General features: G+C 38.1%; 1 protein-coding gene across 1 annotated transcript in view; it reads left to right on the forward strand.

Annotated features, from left to right (window-relative positions):
- The window catches only part of coro7 (coronin 7), a 109,568-nt gene that overhangs the window by 25,314 nt on the left and 66,564 nt on the right, over positions 1 to 17,690 (forward strand). The window contains exons 8-9 of the mRNA XM_056752177.1: positions 11,868 to 11,951; positions 12,039 to 12,121. Of these exons, the coding sequence (XP_056608155.1) occupies positions 11,868 to 11,951; positions 12,039 to 12,121 (167 nt within the window). The remainder of the gene's footprint in view (positions 1 to 11,867; positions 11,952 to 12,038; positions 12,122 to 17,690) is intronic.

The following is a 17,690-nucleotide window of genomic DNA, read 5'->3' on the forward strand; positions in this document are numbered from 1 at the left end:
CCTGGAACCAGATTCCTTCTAATTGCATCTCCACATTTCTGTGTCGAGCCACTTTTTTAGAAACACTGATCTAAAACCAGATTAAAGATTGTTTTTCCATATTTCACTGTTCTTCGAGTCGTTAAAGTCGATATGCAATGAATGAATAATTCTCATTAAATCCATGTTCTCATTAAATGTTACGCTTTATTCTGTTAAGTTTTGGGGGTGTGTTGTTTGATGTTCACTGGACTGATGTGGTGCAGTAGTTGGACCGTGTGCTTAGAAACATCAGGCTGTGATGCACACATTGGCACAATGAGTTCTTCTTGTAGTTTTAATTGCATTATTGTGATGATTTTTCTTCATTGAGGTAAATGTGTTGTTACATGCACTGGAAAAAAACGAACTTAAGTTCAAAATCTGCCTTAAACCTTAAGTTATATGAATGTGACGTTACAAGTCACTTGAACTTAAAAAAATCTAGTTGAACTTTTATAACTAATAAAATAAAAATAAGGTTAAACTAATTTCCACTTCAGTTTTAAATTCGTTCAAGTGACTTGTAATGCTAATTTGAGCCAATTTAAAGGGATAATTCCACCAAAAGCTCCAATTTTTCGTTTATTTACTCATCCTCAGGCCATCCGAGATGTAGGTGACATTTTTCTTGAGTAAAACCATAAAGAAGATTGTTTATTAAATCCGCAGTCCTCTCTGCCTCATATAATGGGAGTCTATGGGGTCCACATGTCTAAGAGTTCCCAAAGCACATAATTCCAAAAAGCGGCTCCAGGCGACATGTTGATGTTTCGTGAAGCGAATCGTTTGATATTTTCATAAAACTGAACGTCATTTTTTATAATATTAGCCATAATGTGCAGCCTCTGCACACAATCGCAATCTTCTTCTTGTAGTATTGGTGACGGATGGGATACCAGCGTCTGGTACGTTTAGCGCCACATGCAGAAAGGGATTGTTGAGACTGTATAGTATGTAAAATTTCAGTAAAATTTGCCGTTTGTTTACTTATATCCGTCATTACGAAGCTTTATTTTTTAAACCACGTGAACTTTGATGCTTTAAAGTCCACGTGGCTTAAAAAATAAAGCTTCTGACTGATATTAGTAAAAAAAAAACTAATTTGAGTTTTTGGCTGAACTGTCCCTTTACTGCAGCTTTTGAACGAAAGTTTTTAAGATTCTTCTGTGGATGGTTTTATTCTTTTGATTTAATTTGATCCGCTTACATCACTAGCATTCAACGGTATACCAAAAGACTATCTCACAATTTGATTTAAACCATGTGTTATGTTATGCAGATCTTACCAAACATATAAGCCAAATGGTGAGTAAGACTGTATCATTTACAGCATCTGCAAATGCTCATTTTGACCTGAGTTTGGAGATCTACGGAAACCTTCTGTTGTTTTTGGTTTCATCCACATCAACCTGGTTGTCTGGTTCAGGTGTGTTTTATCATAGCTGCAGCTTCGTTGTGCCGTATTTTTTTGGGTGTTTTGCTTTCCATTTCACTTTGTCCTCACTAAAGCAGTAATATGTGTATGCTCTCTTACATTTGGCCAATCATTTGTTTCCAGGCCCGAGGTCGACCGTAGGCTGGCAGACTTTTCATCTGCGGGGACTGATGCCAATTAGCATCGTGGTGAAATAATGAGAGATTTTCTTCCCACTTCAGTGCTGCGTTAGATTTTACACTCATCCGTTTTGTTATACAATTAAAGTCGTTTAACAGCTCTCGCTGAAGATCCCTCTTCTTCTGCACCACAAACAGCAGTTTCGCAACTCGATCCGAGACCCAAAAAAAACGCTCTTGGCTCCTCACGCGTGTCAGGACGTGATGTGTTGTTTAAATCCAGACCAGATATCGATTTGTTCTGTCAGTTTTACCCTTTGCTTCTCCCTTAGTGGCTGCTAGTGATTAATTCAAGAGCGTTGTGTTTCTTCTTACTCCTGTTAGTGTTGTTTTTAGACATGTATCGTCTTAACAGATGCTTGGCTTTTGCGATAACTAATGCCGTTTGCTCCATGGGTTTTTTAGCAGCCATCATTTGACGTGGTTTGAGTTACGTTATCCATCCATTTGCTGACTCACTTTAACTTAAAACTATCTTTACCTCCAATGTTGACATGGACAACCTCGGGTTACTCATGACGTACCCGCTTGTTTGACGTCGTGTTGCAAGGCGACACACTATTTATGAAAATGCAGCGTCCGGTTGCATGTGAGATGAATCAAGATACCTGAGGTTCCCACCGGTGTCGGTTATCAGAGAATGTTTAAGAATGAGTTCATATCATCCGCATTGTGGTTAATATAACAGAAGCAAGCGCCTGATTTTGTTTATATATATTGAGGTACGGGGAACTTTAGGAAGTTGTTTGGGAGATGAGTGCCAGGATCTGTAAGTTTACACCGCTGAGAAAGAAACACCACGGGTCGAGCAGCAAGCGTCTGTTCAACCTCCATCTTTCTGTATTTTTAGCACCGTGTCCCTCACCTCTGACCCTCTGACCTGCTCTTTTCCTCTCTGTTTATCCAGATACACAAACAGGCAGACAGACAGATAAATGGACGAACGATAGGCAGATAGACAGTCAGACATAGACTGACAGACAAATCGATAAGGATGAACAGACTTAGATAGATAGATAGATAGATAGATAGATAGATAGATAGATAGATAGATAGATAGATAGATAGATAGATAGATAGATAGATAGATAGATGGATACAGACACACTGATAGATTATAACAATAGACTGATAAATGAACAGACAGACAGGCAGATAGATATAAAAAGATAGACAGAGATAGATAGACAGACAGATATGTAGATAAAGATGAACAGATAGACAGACATACTGTACATACAGACAGACAGACAGATAGATAGAGAGATAGACAGATATAGAAAGACACACAGATAGATAGACTGATAAACGAACAAACATACAGACAGATAGAAATAAAAAGATAGACAAAAATAGATAGACAGACAGACAGAAATACAGATATGTAGACAAAGATGAACAGATAGACAGAAATACTGTAAATACAGACAGACAGACAGCTAGATAGACAGATATAGACAGACACACAGATAGATAGACTGATAAACGAACAAACAGACAGACAGACAGACAGAAAGAAAGATAGAGATAAAAAGATAGACAGACATAGATAGACAGACAGAAATACATATACGTAGACAAAGATGAACATATAGACAGACATACTGTACATACAGAGAGACAGACAGACAGATAGATAGACAGACAGATAGACAGACAGACATATAAAGATAGACAGAGAGATATAGATTGACAGAGAGATAGATATATAAAGACAGACAGATATAGATAAAGATAGACAGACAGAAAGACAGATATGTAGATAAAGATGAACAGACAGACAGACAGATATAGACAGACACACCAATAGATAGACTGATAAACGAACAAACAGACAGACAGATAGAAATAAAAAGATAGACAGACAGAAAGACAGATATGTAGATAAAGATGAACAGACAGACAGACAGACAGACAGACAGACAGACAGACAGATAGATATAAAAAGATAGAAAGACAGATATGCAGATAAAGATGAACAGACAGACAGACAGATAGATATAAAAAGATAGAAAGACAGAAAGACAGATATGTAGATAAAGACTAACAAACAGACAGACAGATTGATATAAAAAATAGACAGACATAGATAGACAGACAGAAAGACAGATATGCAGATAAAGATGAACAGACAGACAGATAGACAGGTAGACAGATAGATTCAATATATTTTAAGAAACACAGCGTGTGTATCATTACAAAAGTTAAATCTCATTTACACAGGACTGAAGTGCTCTTTCAGTCTTTGGTCTCTGAACACATGCACATTATTCCTATTTTTGATTTTCCATCTGGTGATTTAAAGTCAATGGCAGTGATGGCAGGCCGTGACGTCTTTGTGGTGTGCGGTTAGGCAGTGATCAATCTTAAAGGAAGAGTGCTGTTCAGAAATTGACCCCCGTGTCAGTCAAACGGCAGAGTCCTGTAATCCACACAAGATGATTTCTTTTAAAATAGCTCAGTAGTCATCCCAAGGTGTGTCTTTATGTGTCTCTGTATGTCTGTAGTGAGTATGTTTATGAACTTAAAAATGCTCAGTTTTTTTATTAATTCTTAGTGTAAAATATGAAATTTTTTCAGTTTAGCGTGAACTTGACATTCAGGCTTTGAAATGGTTTTGTTATCTAAGCATGTTTTGCAGTGAAAATGCAAAACTCACTTGTGGTGATTGATGCAAAAAACAGTTGTGTCAAATAACAAATAAATAAATCAAAAATGATTTATATTTGACCCAACAATGAGTTAAAACAACCCAGCATTTGTGGTCAAAACAACCCAGCATAAGTCAAAGGCAGGGTAATCGATTTTTGAAAATTGACAACAAATCACACTTTTTTGCGTAACGTGTATTTAGGTGTCATGTTGGTACGTACACAAGCACAGTTCTAAAATATTCTCTCCAAAAAAAAAAAAATGAAGACGAATGCATTTCACAAGCAAAGGAAATATTCCTGCCTTCACAGTCGGCGTTATAAATAGATGGTTTAGTGATGCCCGAGGGACCCGTCTGCACATTTTGTGTTCATATTTACAGTGAGTGTGCATTGAAATATGAGCGTCTGGTTTCTGTCATATAAATTCTGCTGACTGTCACAAATCACCATAATAATATATTTTCATAATGTACGTTTTCATTTGCAGTCGATCCATTTTAATGTATAAATTCACTTGTTTGGCTCTTCAGTGTGTCTGGCTGTCTAGTAGAATTGGCTGCTGGTTTCAATGGGATAATGGTTATCCCAAATGTTTTCCGGTGTTTCATATATTTTTATTCTTTCAGTCCTACAAATGCATTTTTTTCATACAGAATTCATTAAAAATGTAAAAACAACTAAGTTTAATCGAAGGCAGGATAGAGAAAATATTGTTCATAATCTTTAGAGGTGATCTTTGGACAGTAGAGATATTAATCACAATTCAATAAACAAAATAAAAAACAAGTTATCTGATCTTCCTCAAAGATAAAATAAAGGTTGATAACACAAGTGTATTGTTTCACAGCTGTGCGGTGTTGTTTCTCATGTTCTCATGTTTGCCCCTGTCGTCTTTTTGACGGTTAAGTTTAGATTCAGAGCCGTGCTCGGGAGGAGAACCGGCAGCTGTTTGGAGAGGCGGTGGACAGCGGGGAGATGGTTTTAATCAGGATGGAAAGAGAAGCAGCAGGCTTTGAAGGAAATGAAAGAATTAAATGGCTGCTTTGCGTTCTGTTCGTTCCCCTTCAAGTCTTTTCGCTGTGTTCCGCTGGCACGGTTTCATTTCACTGAAGGTTAACAGAGGCACAGATCGGCTTGACTTAAAATGGAGCTTAGATGCGGGTTTATCCTAATTATAGTACAAACAAAGAAGGGCAAAAGAAAATCCACTGGGACGGTTTGAGGAAAACATCAAGAAAGGCTGATTTGAGGTACAAAAGTGCAAATGGTTTGGAGCAAGTTTATGACAGAATACAGGGCAGGTTGAAAGGGTGTCACGCAACAGAGAAGGAAGTCTGAATATATGCCTCCAACTTGACTCAGTGCGGGACAGGAAACAGATTTCCTTTAATCAGGATGTAGATCAGGTTCATTACCGCTGTTCTGCCATTTAACCCTCATAGAAAAGACTTACATTACAGTCAGAACAATAATCTACTGACCCCTAACAAACAACTGTTTTACAGTCTCAAAATTAAAAAAATATTTTTGGTAGGGTTATAAATTAACCTGTAGTTGTTTGAACCCAAAATGCTGGGGTGTTTTAACCCGTTGTTTAGTATGATAACCATTTTCAGCTTTTCCATTTTTCTGGGTTGAAAATAACCAAGCGTTTTTGTAAATGTGTTTTTATAAATATATTTATAGATCAGTTTTTTTGGTAACCCTTTCCTTGAAGCAATGATGTATAATAAAAGTAGTTTAAAAGCATTGTAATGCACTCTTTAATGCATTGTAATGTCTTATAAATAATGGTTATTAAGGTTAATACATTATAACAATTAGAAATTCATTGTTACACTACACATTTTAAATTGGTTTAACTACATATAATGCATTACAACACACATTATGAAGAATTATAAGGATTTTACCCTTTTTATTATTTATTTATTTTATTTTACTTATTATCATTTATTTTATTTTACTTATTATCATTTATTTAATTTATTTTACTTATTATCATTTATTTATTTTACTTATTATTATTTATTTATTTTATTTTACTTATTATTATTAATTTATTTTATTTTACTTGTTATTATTTATTTATTTAGGTATCTATTTATTTTATTATTTCATTTGATTTTTTTTTATCCCCACCTCATAAAGATAATTATAATGATGACCATAATAGTCCTATTTGTGTTCAAATTAAATTATATATAAATATATGTTAAGAAAAGCAGAATTTCTGGTCTTTATAGACCATTTATGCAATATCAAAAAACATTTGTCATCTCTTAAGACTCACATATATCCCAATTCAAATATTGTCCTTTGCTTATTTCTAATGTTTTACAAATAATCTAAATCTTTATTTTGGAAATTAATGGTCCCATGTGATTTTTTTTGGAGGATCTATTGACAGAATTTCAATATAACATACATAACTATGTCTTCAGAGGTGCATAAAGACCTTACACAATGAAGCGTTATATTTTTATAACCTTAGAATGAATTATTTCTATCTACATACTCCGCAGGTCCCCTTACGTGTTGTTTCTACGGCAGCCCTAAACGGACAAACTGCTCTGCTGAGCGCGTTTCGTAAATATGAAAGTTGTGTCAAAGCCGAACTTCAGTTTACACTCATACAACATTTTTAGTAATATGTTTGATTGAAGGCAAAGATGACAGTTGTCTTTAGGAAGGCAGAGCAGAAGAAAACCTGCAGATTGTGGATGCTTGAATGAGAGCTCCGGTAGCATCGACGACAGGCTTGAGATGCGACTGGAAAAGCAATAAAAGCCTGGAAATGGTTACATAGAGGAGAAAATATGAAGTCGCACTAAATTTTTGAGGTTTGCTCTTCACTGATCTCTCTGCCACAAGCGTATGAAGAGAATCAAGATTGCTCCCATATGTGCTGCTAGACACCTGATAGTCTCCCGGTGGGTGGATGGACGTTTTCTGTGAGCGACACATCTGCGCTCTCTGTCTGTTTCACCTCCACGCACAAAAGACGTCGAGCAGGGCTACGGGTTCGGCCCTCCTTGTTTTTCTTGGGAGCACAACCTCACATAAATCCCCTCTGCGGCAGAAGCCTGAGGTTTGGGTTCTTTCGGACGGTTAGGTGTTATTTTTATCGGCTCAGGTTCTCCTGGGTGTTTATTCAAATGCCCTCCAAAAGTTTTCTTTTCCTTCATGGTTGTGTGTCTTGTATTTGATCTGCGCGTTTGACGTGGCTGTTCCATTAGCTCAAAGCTATTTGCTGCACTTTGTTCCTGGCTAAAGAAAACACGGCGTGCCGTTTCGGGCTAATTTCTTTCACACGTGTGTGTGTTTTTTGAGGTTTCTTCAGTAGGTGTTGGGGATGAATTTTAGGAGATGAAGGTCACAGTGTGTCAAGGGGCTGTTTACATTTCAAGCATCAAAGTGGCCTGGCGCAGACATTTGAAGAAAACTCTTTCACCCCCTTGGGTTTATTTGACTACAATGAAGCAACAATTCACGTTTGGTGTGTACAGATGCGTCAGGAGCAATGTGGAGATAATAGCGGCATCTAGTGGTGAGGTTGCGAATTGCAACCAATGGCTTACTCCACCCAAGCACTATGGCGGCTGACACAGGACAAACATGTCGTCGCATTTTCGCTTCTTTGTCGAAGGAAATAACGTATTTATGAAATATTTACGAATCTGCACCGATTCAGTGATGCGTGTGATATCATTGATGCAGTAATGTGCCACACGTTGACACACTTGCGCACACACCCATGCTCCAGATGTGCAGCTTCATTTGCAGGCGTGTGAGCGCCAGCGGAGAGCGCAGGCCTCACACCCTTCAAATCAGCACGTGTTTATTTGGTAAAGAGAGCCAAACGGGATGATAAACAGTTCTGAGATCAGAGCTCCTTCCCTTCGTTACCACAGCTGCAGAAACACTGAGCAGTGACATCATCACCAAAGACCTTCATCTGTTAAACATCTCTGCGCACACACGCTTCCTTACGCTTTACATTTACATTTATGCATTTGGCGGACGCTTTTACCCATTGTGACTTACATTGCATTGTATTATACATTTGTTTCTGACTATGTGCAATCCCCTGGGATAGAACCCGTGACCTTGAAATTGCTCTAACCACTGAGCCACAGGAAAGCGAGCTTATGAATGTTTGAGAATTGAGAATTAATACACACGGAGAAGGAAGCGATGCAATGAAATCGTGCATTTATGCATTTGGAAATGCTTTCATTCCACATGAACCCCCAACCTTTGAGCTTTAGGTAATGAGGAGGTATGAATGAGATAGAGATAAACATCTTCACATTTTATTTACATGGAATTGTCATTACTCTCGTTGTTTGCATTTCCAGTCACGGACTCATTTGTCTCTGGGATCTTTTGGTTTTGTTTGGCTCATGGACGGGATCCAGACGGTCGTTGATGGACTTGGTGTTGTGAAGCGTGAGTCAGCTCGATATAAAATCCTCCAGCGACGGCTCAGAGTTTATTCTTTTCCTGAATGTGGGAGTGTGAAAGACCGTGCCAGTTTTCTTTCAGAATGGCTCTTGCCAGCGTTTGTGATGCAAGTGCGTTGAAACAGGTTATTCAGAGGCGAGCTGACGCGACAAAAAAAAGAGGAAAGGTTTGACGTTCAGAGAATATCCGAGTTCTCGGGCAGCTATTGAAAAGCATCTGTCTCTAGTCTGACAAACTCATCTGGTGCATTTTCTATTTTTATTTCACAGGCGGTCCCTTTACATAATCCGCAAAGTGTCCCATTGTTTCCATTACAAATTTGGGTAAAGCTTTTCCTGAACTGTTTCTACCCTGGGGTTAAAATCCTTTGGTCCTCGTCCAGCAAACATATTTCTCGCTGGATGAGAAGCAAAGACCTCCATACCTTCCAGATGAGGTCTGATACAGCGTGATATGACCTCAGAGCTGCATTCCCCCTGAGGGATATATATTCAGAGACGTCCTTACAGGAGAGGTTTTATGATCTGGGCGTGTGCAAAGATGACAGATACATCATCCCTGCTCGACTGTGAACTCCAGATCACGTTCATATAGAGCAGGATGAGGCCGTTTTGACAGATGTTTTTTAACGTCAACTTGATATGTGCAGAACACGTTTTTTTTCGTTAATGTGTGTTGATGGATTGTGCAGCGAGCGATGCATCTCTTGCATAGCATCTGTTGCATATCAATGCCAAAGTTGTTTTGTGCATCATTTTGTTTTGCTGGTAAGCGAGAACAAAAATATCTTAAAAACATGGAAACATGAGGTCTGACCACAACCGATTTGTTATCAGCTTTTTGTTTGGATAATTTTGTTTTGTAGGATCAGGGAATCATTCCCGTGTGAACGTGTGAGGCTCGACACTTATAAAAAGTGCAAGCGGGGAGATAAGATCACATTCAGCTGAAATCAATAACTGCACACTTCCACCTCCACACCAAACACTTCAGAGCTGTTCCCAGATCAGACCCCGTCCGATCAATACTCGCGCTTCTGGTTTCAACGTCAAGAAAGAAATATCTGACTTCATCATATTGTTTGTCCGTGTTAGTGATTTTTTTTTAATGGATTGTATTGAGAATGATTTGCTTTCCAGTTTATATGTAGATCATGTAGTCATTCATGTAGGACGTGGAGAAAGATTCCAGGTGAAAAGAGTAGTTCACCTACATTTCAACCTTATGTCTGTATTAGTTTCTTTCATCTGTAGAACACAAAAGAAGATATTTTGAGGAAACCAAACAACATCGATGAACACCAAACCACTGCGACATTTCACAAAATATCTTCTTTTGTGTTTCACAGTCAACAGTCAATAAATCAATGTTTATTTTGGGGCGAACTGTCCCTTAAATAGCAGTTTAGATTAATTTTCAGTATTTCCAACAGAAAACATTGGGTACATGTGTTAAAAAAGCAACAGGCAGAAACAGTTGTTTACTTAAAAAAAAATACAATTACAAGGTAATTGACAGCATGCCCCAGTTGTTTGTCTTTAACATGTCTTCCAAATGATACTGTACTTTATTAAAACGCTTTATTAAAACTTTCAGAATTGAAAGTGCGATGGCATGTTTGTTCTGTGTCAGCCTCCGTAGTGCTTGGGTGGAGTGAGCCGTTGGTTGCAATTCGCAACCTCACCACTAGATGCCGCTAACATCTCCACATTGCTCCTCAAAGAATTGCTGATTATTGCAGGTCATCACACTGGTGTTTTACAAACCTGACACATCTGTACATACCGAACGTGAATTGTTGCTTTATTGTTGTCGAATAAACTCAAGAGGGTGAAAGACTGGAGCTGTGTTCCTGTTTGCCTGACACGATCCACTTTGGTTAATAGAGTTTGTGACTGTTGAGTGACTTTAGTTCACCTGCGCTCACTGTGGCTCTGTTTGGGTGTGTTGTGAATGAGATTGTGCAGATGAGATGTTTGCTCTGGGCCCAGTCGGTATGTGATGAATGAGCCAATGTATGATTTACTATCTCTAATGTCTTTGTTCTCATTACCTTCCGTCGTTGTTTCTGGCAAACATTGATGTGCTCTGGTTCTTAGTTATTTTCCAGTGTCACATTCGGAAAAACATTGAATATGAGCTTTTTTTCCATTGCTTTATAGACAAGAATGCTCCACATGTGTATTTTTGTATGTATTTTAAAATACAGGAAAAATTACATTGAGTAATATATGTCAATGATAATTTATTATTTTATTTTATTTTACATATTATTATTGATGTATCTATTTATCATTTTTTTTGACTTGACTTATTATTATTTATTTTATTTTACTTATTATTATTTATTTATTTATTTATTTTATTATTTCATTTTATTTTTTTATATTGTTTATTTCATTTATATTGTTTATTTTATTTTATAAGAATTCATATTTTTTATTGTGCATTCCAAGTGCTATCAGACAAACTGCAGTTTGGTTGTTTTGATAAATTAATAATAACTCGTAAAAATACAGCTAACTAATTCAATAAAACATGATCATGATAACAATAAAAACATGTTTTTTGATTTAAAAAAATATAATGAAATCTGTTTTTGCAAATAAACTCTTCATATATTGAAACATTTATATGAAGATTACTTCTAGATTATTTAAGGTTTACAATATACATATTTTTTGTTTATGGTCATTTATATATTTTCATAAATGCTATACAACCTCATTTCCTTTAGAAAGGTCTTTAACATGTATCAAATGCGATCAAATATTATTTCCCAGCTTTGGAACAGGGTCGTGCTGGCACATGTGGTCATAGCATAATCGTTTCATTTGCACCGAGTGATTTAGCTGTCTGTCGTTCACAGATTTGCTCTGCCGTGTCGTATACAGTATCTCACACAGCGATCTTTAAAAGACAGGAAGACTTCCGTCTATCATTCTGCTTTCCTCTGTCAACACCAAGCATTAACTCCCCTCTCTCTCCATCTGTAATGTGTTTAAAGACGGATCATGTGATCAAACAAACAAACCGCTGCATTCTGAAACTGAATGTTTTTTTTGATGATGACTTCTTTTAATGATATGTTTCGTGTCTGTTCTCCCGCAGTGCACTCAGGGCCTTCTGGGAAATAAAGACTCTCGCATCCTTTGGGTCAAAGATGACAACTTGCTCACCACTGGCTTTAACCAGGTACTTCTGATGTTTACCATATAGTCTTCTCAAATGTAAACAAATATGAATTCCGCCTTGATGTGATCTGTGTGTGTTTGAACGCAGGTACGTCAACAGGAAGTGAGGCTCTGGGACAGCAGGAAGTTGAGCTCGTCCCTCAGATCCGTGTCTCTGGCCACCTCCAATGCGTAAGTCAAACCGGTGTCCTCTGCCTCAGATTTGACGGCTGTCGTTTGTCATGTTGACTGAACGTGTTTTGAGAAAAAACGGATCTTTTCTTGGACACGAGTAGCTTCTGTGTCATGTCGGGGCTCAGGTTTATTTTTTGAGAACTGTAGACTGTGGCACGGGTCCAGTCCTGGCAGGCGGCGGGCAGCCGAGCTTTATACTGCAGTAAGAGATCCAGTGCGCTTCACTGACAGCCATGTTTACAGAAGGCGCCCTGCCGGACCCGATGGATGGAAAATGAAACGCTGTTGTGGCAGCACCGTTGTGTTTCCTCTCTTGTGGATGGCGGGCTGCCGTGCGCTGCGGTCCGGGGAGCCGCTCAGCCGTAGAGGTGTGCAGGGAGCGAACGGAGAGGTGCTCGTGTTAAGGGCTATTCTTTCTTTCCCGGTGTGTTTTGTTTGCTTGGCATTTAGTAGTTTATAAAGTAAGGTCTTAAACCCACACGTCGGGTTTCTTGCGGTGAGCCAGATAACTGCCCCTCTGTCTGAAGGCTTATAATGAATAGACCGCACATAGTGTGTGCCATTATAGCAGGCGGTAGATTCTGGAATCCTTCAATATTTCACCCAATCACAGACCGTATTGATCACAGCTTTCCTGTAGCTCAGTGGTAAGAGCATGGCGCTAACAACGGCGAGGTCGTGGGTTCGATCCCAGGGGATTGCACATACTTCGAAACAAAATGTATAGGATAATGCAATGCAAGTCGACAAAAGCGTCTGCCAATCACATACATGTAAATGTATTGCCTAAAGTGAAAAATGCAAGTCGCGACAGAATTGAGTAAACTCAACTGCTTCTTATAAGCTACCGACAATCTTGAAGGGACAGGAGTCGTTCTCTGCGATGTGGGGAGTTTGCTGTATTTTCAATATATAATAACATTAATCTCGTTCATCCTCACATCACTACAAACACATATAACTTTCTTTCTAATGCTGAAAACAAAAGAAGATATTTTGAAAAACGTTCACTGAATTTCTTTGACTTGCATTGTGTGAATGCAAACATTTTGAGGTTTCTCGAAATATCTTCTTTGGTGTTTCAGAGAAGAACGGGTTTTGTAACACATGAGGGTGAATAAATGTTTGAACTGTCCCTTTAGAGAAACGAAATTATCGGTTGTATGTCAATGGGTTTGATGGTTATAATGGGATTGTATTGGTTTTAATGGAAACTGGCTTTATTGGGGGGCTGTTTTCTAATGGATGGGAACCAACAGGACATCGAGTCCTCTTGAAATAATGCCCAAAGGACATTGTAGAAATTCATTTTGTAATGGTTCGCAAAAGTATTTGTAAAAGGTAATTATATTGAGAAACATTAAGATGAATTGATAAACCATTTCTGAGGTCTTTTTCTCGGTTTAATTGCTCTACTGGTTGCTGTCCAGGACAAACAGGAATGAAATTAAGGGGAAAATGCGATGATCACTTCCTCTTGCTGGCATTAAAATGGTCTCTCGTCGTCTGGAATCTCAAAACGTGTACAGTAACAGGCCAAGAGATATGATGCTTATTATGAGCTCTGCTTCTCAGATCTTAATCTTGATCTCTGGCACGCCTCGCGAGACAAACTGATGCGTCAGTGCATTACTGCAGGAACACCAGCCGGATTATCACCGCATCGAGACATCGTCTCAGGGCTATTACGTTTTATTGAGATCGGATATGGTCAAGAATGTCTTAAGCAAGTGTAATTTTAGTGGTAATTGTGTGTTTTTTGTGTGTGTTTAGTTTCAGATTAAGCGATTGTGTGGTGACTTATACAGTAATAATGATGATGCATGATAAGCTCCTGATTTACATTAATTGTTCACTGATGAAAATGGCTTTGAGTAACTGGCCTATTTCAGTCATATCAGAAATGACGCTTTTGTTTGTTTTGGTCATTACCCAATTTTATGGCTCACGCCTGCTTTGTGTTATTTCTTTTGCGGCCAAACATTGTGGCACAAAGGATAAGGCGTTTCTCAGAACTGAAGTAAAAAAGGGACTGATTATGAAAGTTTGTGAATACCTTGGAAGTAAATGAATCAGGCTTTGGATTGGGTAGTATCTTAAAATCCTGGAAGTAAATATAACAAACCTAACAAAAGTAAACAGGAAGCACAATTGTTATGCATCGTTTATTTATTATTGTGCCATGGTTATACAAAATATTTGTATATTTATGAAGTATTTATGGGTAGCATTACTAAATATATTTATTTATTGTTGTACCATGATAGTATTTATTTATATAAATATTCATATAAATACTTAGTTCTATTTAATTATTTATTAATTTATGTACCCTGGTTAAACTGTGGTATCTTGATGTATACACTATAAATAAAATTACTGTTTATTTATCAAATAAATATTTAAATAGATGTATTTATTTGTTAATGTACCATGGTGAAACTGTGGTATGTATATACTATAGGATTTTGATATTTTACTCATTTTGTTACGTGCGGTTTATCAGAATACCATGCTGTTGAGTACTGTCATGGTTATGAAAAACTTGTAAATAAGGAATTTTCTTATTGGAATTGGTAAAATCTTTGGAGTATATACAACAAATCTGACAAAAAGTACCATGAAGTACCATTGTATTGAAGTTTATTTATTTATGTACTACGGTTATACAAAACAATTGTTTATTTATAAAATAAATATTTAAATAAATGTGTCATATTACTACATGAATACAATTTATTTATTCATTTGTTTATTTAACATGGTAAAACTGGGCTAGGATTTGAATATTTTACTCATTTTGTAATGTGGTGTTTTACAAAATACCACGATAGTGAAGTAAAGTCATGGTCATGAAACGCTTGTAAATATTAGGGAATTTTCGTATTAAAATTTACAGGGATGGAAAAGTCATGGAAATAAATAAAATATTGGAATTTTTGTGAATATAATTTTTTCTAGCCAAGCTCAGCTTTAAAACATAATGGACCGGTTTCAGAAACACGGCTTAGTTGAAGACATAACAGTTTAATTACATTATTAATTTAAGACCTAGTTTAAGCACTACGCCTTAGATAAATTAAGGGATTTATATCGCTTTTATAAAAATGCCTTAGAAGAATACATTACTGGTGAGCATCTTGAGACAAAACAATGGCACGGATACATTTAAGATATTTCTGGGGAAGTTATATTCAAATTCATATCCTAAATTGCCTTCAAATTGCTGTTATTGTGAGTTCTTGTAAGTTTATTGTGAGTTCTATGTCTTTTCCACCACCGTACTTTTAAATCAATGTATTTCTTATACATTTGAGTTGATGATTTATTGTCATTGTACCCTTTTTCCATACTGGAATGATCTTCATCACAGCCAGAGCTTAAAGCGTTTCTACACCCGTGACCACGCCCACATACCCACCTCATAAAGATAATTATAATGATGACCATAATAGCACCGGCTGTAATCACTGAACTTTACAATTTGACTCAATTGGAACCAGCTTTGTAACTTGTGACTGCTACAAGATCTCTGTGGACTGGTTTCCTCAACGGCACAGAATCAACCCGACCCGCACATTGTGCACTTTGTGTTAACAAAAGGTCTTGTGTCTTGGTTAAAATATATTGCTACGGGGAACAGGAGTATCACAGTACAGTTTAGTATAGATCACAACCACCTTAAACTCAGCAGGGGGCTTGAACCTCGCCAGCTAATTGTTTACAGTTGCGGCAAATATTCACGTCTACTGTATATGCGGCAAAGCATGCCAACGTGTAATTTAGTGAATCTCCGTCCAACTGGGATGCATTTGAGATGTTTAAGTGTTGTGATTTACCGCAGGCCTCCGGAGAGTCAGCCCGAGTCCCGGTTGCGTTTACTCAAACGAAGCATCTGTCTTTATGGAAATAACTAACATACGAGACTTGCGTTAAGTGCTGGACGTTGCGTATCGGCTAAAACAAAGTCAACAGCGAGGTGGAGTGGATCTCCACGGGTCTTTCTTGTTGAGTAGTGTGTTTGTTTTAAAGGGTCTCGGGGGTTTGGGTGGGGTTTGTTTATTTTTCTCCGTCTATTTGAGCTTAGGCGTCTGCTGTAACCGATCCGTCTTTAATCAGTCCGATCGGGCAGTCCGTCTAATAAATGCCGGTAGATACCCCTGACTTTTTCCCCTTTCCGCTAGCCAAATCAAACCCAGATGAAGTGGCCGGGCCCGGATTACTGGCAGCTGCTCCGCGGAGAGAGAAGTTGGGGAACGTTGTGTTTACGTTTGGCATACGTTGGGCAGCCATACAGTAGTTCAGATTTCCCCCCTCAGTGCATTTTCCTGCATTAAGTAGGTTTTGTGTTATGAAAGGTGCTTTGTGGAGATGGAAGAGAACTCGGGACGCAGTGGTCGGGTGTCCCAGGTGCGGAGGCGAAGCGGTCGCTATTTGAGAGAGACGTTGACGTTGGGTCTTTGGAATCTGTTAGTCATTTTGGCCTCCATCACTTTTGCTCTGGTGAAACAATGGGGTGACGGGAAGAAAGCGAGAGTTTTTTGGTACATACATCTTGCAAAAGTTTACGCCCGCCAAATCCCGCCCCGCGTGTGGCACCTTAGCAGTTTGATCTTTTGTCCAGAGCTTCTGTAAGCTTTCATAAATGTGTTTCTCCGTTCCTGCTCATTTTACCTGATGACCCCGATGAACTCAAATGCAGCCGTGCTGAAGTCTCAAAGACTTCTGTTGAGTTTATTCATGATAGATGTGGAAATATTTGACGGCTGGCAGTTTAAATCGAGCATAAATCCCCATTGGCTTTCTATCCATCCCTCAGGTGTTTTCACAGCGTCTCTGAAATAAAGTCTCTTTTTGTGCTGGAGTTAAAGAATAACAAGGTGAAAGTGAGGAGTAAAATCACTCCCTTTCCACTCACTCCTCTCTTTTTTCCCAGTATGTTTCAAGTAGGAATTCTGTGCTCATTTGCCTGAAAGCTCATTACTCATGTGTGGCGTTTTTAATGCCCTCGTGCTCATTAGTTCATAATAGTTCGCTTAGTTTGTACCCTTTCCTGTCATTTTTTTGTGGTTGTTAAAAAGGTCATTTCAGTTTCAGCTTACTGTCCATGTGCTGGATACATTCACGAGTCATTTCCTCTGTTTTAAAGGCTTTAAATTTCAGTTTTTTGGAGATCATGAAGAATCAAAAACTAACAAAGCAAATTACAAAAGTTTACAGACTTTACTGATCCAAAAAGTCATAATGGTACATCGTGTTGTATTTTAATACCATGGTATTATATATATACTTTGGTGGTGAATGTTTTGATGCCCTAACTATGGTACGTTATTGTTAGTAGCAGACGTACCCCATCTGCACATCCCCCCCACCATCACTCTTTCACTCTTTTAATGTGAGTACGTTCTTTGTCTGTGGGTTGGTTTTAAATGAGGCTGTGTGATTGGTGCCGTGTGTGTGGAGCCGCCGCCTCTCCACACGGTTAAGACACGACACGAGCGTGTGTTTCACATTACTGCTGGTTTCCTGTGCTGGCTGGACGACTGCGCCCCTCGCTCCTCACAGC

This window comes from Triplophysa dalaica, chromosome 7 (genome assembly GCF_015846415.1).
Source record: "Triplophysa dalaica isolate WHDGS20190420 chromosome 7, ASM1584641v1, whole genome shotgun sequence".
Classification (NCBI taxonomy): Eukaryota; Metazoa; Chordata; class Actinopteri; order Cypriniformes; family Nemacheilidae; genus Triplophysa; species Triplophysa dalaica.